The sequence below is a fragment of the Danio rerio genome, chromosome 12, assembly GCF_052040795.2.
Source record: "Danio rerio strain M-AB ecotype USA chromosome 12, GRCz13ab, whole genome shotgun sequence".
In the NCBI taxonomy this organism is placed as follows: Eukaryota; Metazoa; Chordata; class Actinopteri; order Cypriniformes; family Danionidae; genus Danio; species Danio rerio.
Window position 1 is genome coordinate 49,015,001 of NC_141032.1, and position 7,500 is coordinate 49,022,500.

The 7,500-nt window shown below is 33.9% G+C and overlaps 2 protein-coding genes across 2 annotated transcripts in view; both read left to right on the top strand.

Annotated features, from left to right (window-relative positions):
• The window catches only part of hid1b (HID1 domain containing b), a 27,213-nt gene extending 23,124 nt beyond the window's left edge, over positions 1–4,089 (top strand). The window contains 3 exon segments of the mRNA NM_001002739.1: positions 824–915; positions 1,302–1,460; positions 3,800–4,089. Of these exon segments, the coding sequence (NP_001002739.1) occupies positions 824–915; positions 1,302–1,460; positions 3,800–3,863 (315 nt within the window). The 3' untranslated portion in view covers positions 3,864–4,089.
• A 2,644-nt stretch (positions 4,090–6,733) lies between these two features.
• Positions 6,734–7,500, top strand: part of ush1gb (Usher syndrome 1Gb (autosomal recessive)) — a 16,482-nt gene continuing 15,715 nt past the window's right edge. Inside the window, exon 1 of the mRNA XM_087277076.1 lies at positions 6,734–7,040. Coding sequence (XP_087133202.1) covers positions 6,877–7,040 — 164 coding nt within the window. The 5' untranslated portion in view covers positions 6,734–6,876. The remainder of the gene's footprint in view (positions 7,041–7,500) is intronic.

Genomic DNA, 7,500 nt, shown 5'->3' on the forward strand with positions numbered 1-7,500 from the left:
TAATGCATTACAATGTTGAGTCACTCCCCAAAAAAAGTAACTAGTTGCATTACTTATTTACTTTTTATGATGTGTATTGTTACGTTACTTATGCATAAATTTTTCTTACCTAGCTGAGCTGAGATCTCTTTCATAAATAGTTTTTTTTTTTTTTTAAATAGAGGAGTTCTGCAATAAACAATGCACCGTATAGCCTTCATTAACCTTTAAAAACACATTAAAACAATAATGTAGGATATTATTATCTTCTGAGAACGTTCTAAGCCCAGAGCTGTACTGCACATGCTGAATATACAGATTAATGACAGTTTAAAGCAATCTGTTTGCTACTGTTGTACTTTTTGTCTTATTAGTGAAGTAAAATTACTGTCCATTGAGACTATTATTCCCTTTTCATTGTCTTCCATGTCTTCAGAATAATGAGAATATTTCTATTGCAGAAATGCAAGGCTCTGCCATCTTGGTTTCTGCAGTCTGTGAATCTCATAATGTATGAACTCATAATGTGACGTTCCTTTAATTTAGCAATTTATTTATCAAAAGCTAATTAATTAAACTTAAAAGTAACTCTAATTGATTTTTTTTTAAAGTAACTGAATTATAATTATTTTAGGTAATGCATTACTTGTTGCTTTGAAAATGAATATTATAACATAACTAGCATTTCTTGCAATGCGACTCCAACACTGGTGAGGACCTATATAGGAAAAATAAACAAATGCATTTTATTTCTCTCCAAGACACTTATATTCACTGTTTTTGTATTATATTTTCATATTTGATGCAGATTTACATTTAGCAACCGCTACATGCTCTCTTTTAGGTCCTCTCCTGGAAAAGTAAACTTCCTCTACAGACTATAATGAGGCTCCTTCAGGTTCTGGTGCCTCAAGTGGAGAAAATCTGCATAGACAAGTGAGGACTACATTACACTTTATTTCAAGATCTCTCATTTTTGAGGTGTTCAGGGAGTAATAGTGGTGCACTTTTCAGATTTTCACCTTGATTTTTAAAGAGATAATTTACTCAGAAATGAAAATTGTGTCAATAACTGACTCTCCATTTGTTCCAGACCTTCATGAGTCTCTGTTTTTGTCTCCTGTGGAGCAGAAAAGAAGATATTTAATTGACTTCCATAGTATTTTTTGTCTTCCCATTCCGAAATTTAGTGGTTACCGGTTTCTAATGTTCTTCAAAATATCTTCTTTTCTGTTCCACGGGTGAAAAAAAAGACTTGTAAAGGTTTGGAGCAATTGGAGAGTGAACTCTCCCTTAAATTAAGCACTTGTTTTTTTCACCAGAGGTTTGACGGATGAGTCTGAGATCCTCAGGTTCCTCCAGCATGGGACTCTGGTGGGTTTACTGCCAGTTCCTCATCCCATCCTCATCCGCAAGTATCAGGCCAATGAGGGAACGGCTCTGTGGTTCCGTACGTACATGTGGGGCATCATTTACTTACGGTGAGTCCTGCTCTCTGACCCCCTCTGCAGGACAATCTGGACATTATTCAATTCAAGTTTATTAGTATAGCGCTTTTCATGATAATATTGGTTTCAAAGCAGTTTTACAAGAGATGCACATTATTGCACTACAGTGAAAAGTGAAGGTTATTAATTACTTTAACTACAGAAACAAAAGACAAATACAATACAAAAAGACAAAAAAATCAGAAACACAAATAAGAAAAAACACAAAACCGGGACAAAACAAACAAAAAATATACAAAATAAAAGAACAACACAAAACAACTGACAAAAAAGAAACAAAAAAACAACAAAAAGACAAGAAAAAAACAACACAACAACAAAGCATGACAAAACAAACAAAAAACTCAATAAAACAAAACAAAACCCAAAAAACAAACAGAAACAAACAAAACAAAAAATACAAAATAAGCATAAACAAAAAAACAACAATAATGATGAATAAAACAAAACAAGCAACAATAACATGACAATAAAACAGAACAAAAAGCAACACAACAAAAGACAACTAAAAGAAACAAAAAAAGAACAAAACCCCTAAAATGAAAAAACAGAAACAAAAGACTAATACAAATGCAATTTCGTAGCCTATCATCGAATCTTCTTTTTTGTGTAAATGTGTGTAAATGTATTTTTATTCAGTTTTTAAATGAATTTCAGTAACATTATTGACTAATATACTAATGTTCATGTGATTTATTTATATGTATAAAAGTGATTAAATGGATTTACTAATTTTCTTTAAGGTAAGTGGATGGAAATGGAACAAATTAAATAAGCTGAATTTAAACAAACAAATGAAGTTGAACATTACTACATTAAATGTGTTTGTTTAAATTCAGCCCTTATAAATTCTTTATAATCTCCTTAAAAAATGTAGTAAATCCAATTAATCTTTTTTGAGTGTATGTGTAGACGTTCAATGAAGTGTATTAAGTGTACATTACTTCATCACACCCAAAAGTATGAATGCAAAAAGCGGCACAAGTTAACTGTAAAATTATCAGCTGTATTTTGAATGCATGTATATGTGAAAACGTGTAAACCTCTTCAGCTGCTTCAGAACGCAGCAGCACGAGTGGTCTTTAATGAACCTAAAAGAGCACATGTCACTCCGCTGCTCATGCGTTTGCACTGGCTACCAGTTGCTGCTCGCATCAAATTCAAAGCTCTGCTGTTTGCCTACAAAGCAACTTCTGGCCTTGCTCCTTCTTATCTGCTCTCACTTCTGCAGATGTATGTGCCCTCCAGAAACTTGCCTTCTGTGAACGAACGTCGTCTCGTGGCTCCATCCCTAAGAGGGAAGAAATCACTTTCCTGAACTCTCGCATTCAATCTGCCCAGTTGGTGGAATGAACTCCCTAACTGCATCAGAACGGCAGAGTCACTCGCTGTCTTCAAGAAACGTCTAAAAACTCAACTATTTAGTCTCCACTTCCCTTCCTAATCTGCAATTGCCTCTCTGACCCCTCCACTAATTGCATTAATAAAAAAATAATAAATATATATATTTTTTAAATTACTAATACCTGAAACTGGCCTACAGCAGTTATTCATTGTTGCTCTTATAGTTGTGTAAATTGCTTCCTTGTCCTCATTTGTAAGTCGCTTTGGATAAAAGCGTCTGCTAAATGACTAAATGTAAATGTGAAACATGAGGTGCTTGTTCTTGTTTTAGTAACGTTTTGTTGTCACTTTTTTTAATGCTTGAAACAACAGATACATTACACATTGAACTAGTTATATTTAATGCTGGGCGGGATGGAGGGTAAATAATAATAAAAGTACAAAATAAAATAAATTTAGAAACCAAACAAGCACAAATTATCAAATTCTTAAAGTTATACACAATCAGGACCTTCACATTAATCTAAAAGTTTGGAAATTGAACACAAATAGACAGTTTTAAGGGTCTTTTTATTAGTAATATGTTCAATAGTAAAGAAGGTTTTTTTTCAATTGCTCAAACACAAGAAAGCGGAGTTTCTATTGGAAAATTTACACTTATAAATATGAAAAATATCAACAAAATAATCAAATACATTAGCCTTCCTGTAATTTGTTTTCTTTCAAATATTTCCAAAGTTATATTTAACAGAGCAAGGAATTTTTTACAGTATTTCCTAAAATGTTTGTTCTTTTTTTCCCTCTGTGGACCCGTTCAGTGAAGTGTATTAAGTGTACATTACATCATCACACCCAAAAGCATGAGTGCAAAAAGCAGCACAACTTACCTTTTATATATTCAGCTCTATTTTTGAATGCATGTACATGTTAAAATGTGGTATAACATGATGTGTTTGTTCTTGTTTTAGTAATGTGGATCCTCCTGTTTGGTACGACACTGATGTCAAGCTGTTTGAGATCCAGAGAGTTTAATGACAGAAGAAACTCTGCACAGCCTCTTTTCTTTACCGCTGAACACATTCTGCATGATGAATGAGCTCTGCATTTGTTCTCCAAAATCGAGTTCAATGAAGTCTAAGATGTCCTCTCATTTTTTTCTTTGTTTCTGGTGTATATATTGGCACTGTTGTTTCTGAAACATGCTGTTTTATTTTCCACTGAGTCAAACCGTGAGAAAGACACGCACTTGATTTCATGAGCAATGGGGTGTCTTTCTTTTTGTGTGTCTGTCTGTATCTGTGCGTGTGATTTTTACTGTAATACTCTTCTGCAGGTGGAGGACTGAGAGTGACTTCTGCATAAATGAAGCACAAAAAATGTGTAAAAGCTGCAAACTTAAATGCTGCATGTACAGAAATACTATAAAAATATTCATGAATGCGGTTTTGTCCACTTCATTTGCAAATGCAATAGAGCAGTTTCCCCCACAGTCTTAAGACTTGTGGTATAGGGGAATTGGGTAAGCTAAATTGTCCATTATGTATGAGTGTGAATAAGTGTGTATGGGTGTTTCCCAGAGATGGGTTGTGGCTGGAAGGGCATCCGCTGCGTAAAACATATGCTGGATAAGTTGGCGGTTCATTCCCCTGTGGCGACCCCGGATTAATAAAGGGACTAAGCCAAACAGAAAATGAATGAATTGCAGTAATCATTTGAAAACAGACGAGCTAAATTAATCTGACTGTAAAAATTGACTAGTTGACTTTAAAAAAAAGTGAGTACAATTAGCATAATTATAAACACTCAACTTTACAGTTCCAAGTTACAATGGGTTTACTTACATTTTTGTGTAAAGTCAACTTGTTTCTTTTGTGGCAATTAGTTTACTAGTGTAACTAATCCCTTTTTACAGTGTATGTGTAACCCTGCCGGTTTCTATGCCACCCAACCTGCTCCGAGCTGGTTTTGAACCGACGACCTTCTGCATGGGAGTCAGTTGCTCCAACAAGGAGGCTAAAGACCATGGCCTCTAGCATTTGTCGCTAGAGCACCTTTAGAGGTCAGAGGAGTGAGGTTTACCTGCACAGCACACACTAGCTGGCCACCATTACATATGTATATTAAAAATATGATCTTATATAGAGAGTTGGCGGTTCATTCCACTGTGGTGACCCTGGATTAATAATGGGACTAAGCCGAAAAGAAAATGAATACATTATAGACCATTTTGAGGCATGTAAACAATAATCATGGTCCTATTGTATTTTCTTTATTACATTTTGAATTTCCGTAGCTTGCAAGAATCCAAAAGGCTCCACATATTGATTTTGTCATGATAGTTAAATTGCCTCTTGTCACTCTTATGATGAAATAGTTTGGTAACACGCAGGAAATGTTCAAGGGCCAGTGACATCACCACATTGAAATGCTCTATATAAGATTATATTTTTAATATACATACACTGTAAGAAGTTATTTGTTACTGAAAGCGCGTGAACCAATCGCCTCAAAAGAAACGAGTTGACTTTACAAATAAATGTAAGTAAACCCATTGTAACTTGGAACTGTAACGTTGAATTTTTGTAATTATGCTAATTGTGCTCCCTTTTTTTTGTCAACTAGTCCATTTTTACAGTGTCAGAATATATTAGCCTGTCTGTTTTCAAGTAATTACTGCAATTCATTCATTTTCTTTTCAGCTTAGTCCCTTTATTAATCCGGGGTCCCCACAGTGAAATGAACCGTCATCTTATCCAGCTCGCAGCGGATGCCCTTCCAGCCACAACCCATCTCTGAGAAAATGACTGCAATTATTACCATCTTTTTAAAGTCAACTAGTCACTTTTTACAGTATCAGACTATTTTAGCCTGTTTGTTTTTAAATAATTACTGTAATTATTGCAATGTTACATATTTGGTGCTTCATTAAGTCTACAAAAATCTACATTTAAAGCCTGTATTGAATTTAGTCTGATTGAGTCTGGAGGAGCAGATTTATTTTAGTTATTTTCATTTTTCTGGATAAAAAAATATGTAATAAATGCGTATTGGAAAAAGTGATTAGATTGCTTTTTATTTTTTTAAAAAGTGGGTACAATTTGCATAATAATAAAAATTAAGTGAGCTTAACAGTTCCAAGTTGCAATGGGTTTACTTACATTTTATTGTAAAGTCAACTTGTTTATTTAAGGCAATTGGTTTACTCGCTTTAAGTAATTAATCACGTTTTACAGTTTATTGTAATTTAAAAACTGTTTTTTATATGTAAATGTAATTTATTTAAAACAAAATATATTTTTTATTAAAATAAGCACTATAAACATTTAAAATGAAAATATTTGACAAATTATATACACAGTTGATGGCAAAATTATTCGCCTTCCTGTGCAATATTTATTCTGTTAAATATTTTCCAAATGAACAGATTCAGGAAATTTTACAGTATTCCCTATAATATTTTTTCTTCTGGAGAAAGTTTTATTTGTTTTATTTTGGCTAGAACGAAAGCAGTTTTTAATTGTTCTAAAGCCATTTTAAGGTCAATATTATTAGCCCCTTTAAGCAATATTAGTTTTGGATTGTCTCCAGAACAAACCACTGTTATACAATGATTTGCCTAATTACCCTAACTTTACCCTAATTACCCTAGTTTAGCCTTTAAATGTCACTTTAAGCTGAATACTAGTGATTTGAAAAATATATAGACAAATATTATGTGCTGTCATCATGGCAAAGAGAAAAGAAATCAGTTATTAGAGATGAGTTATTAAACTATTATGAAAAATATAATTATATATAAGGATTATTCCTGTAAGAGAGTGAGTCAGGTGTGCTTCTCATCTCAGGTGTGCGCTGATCGGAAGTGGGCGTTCTATTATTGCACGACTCCTCCCATAGCAACCACTCAAGCAAACCAGCAGAGGCTCTGGAGTGGAGCAGACAGAAGCGCACGTGAAATCTCTCCAATACACACACACACACACACACACACTGCCGCCAAATGCGCATCCGTGAGCCGGGATAGAGAGATCCGCGAGCCTCCGCCATGGACGATAGATTCCACCGGGCGGCTCGGGACGGGCACCTGCTGCTGCTGAAAGAAGCGACGCGTAAACACTTGAACGCGCCGGATGAGGATGGCATGACGCCGACGCTTTGGGCCGCGCAGCACGGCAACGTGGACGCGCTCAGGCTCATAGTGGGACGAGGGTGAGTCGTGTATCTGTTATTATGCAGGAGTTATTAATATTAAAATAATTCTTCATGCATTTATTTTTTTAAATCTGCTTTTATTTTAAAATACATTTTGAGGGTGCATCAATTATTTATGCAGGAATTAATGGTATAATAATTATTATTAATTTTTTTTTATTTAAATATATTTTATATTTAAAATGACATTTTTAGAATAAGGAATATGTAGATTTAATATTTTATGCATGTATTTTTAAGCGTGCTTTTATTTTAAAATTACATTTTTAAGACTTCTGACGAGAGTGTATTAATTATTAATGCAGGAATTGTTGATATAATAATTCTATGCATTCTTTAACTTGACATCTTTAAAATGACATATTTTAGACATTCTTTTACATGAATGATTTTTTTAAAAACACTTATTTTTATTTTTGACTTATTTTAAAATGACACTCTATGCAGAAATTTTAGG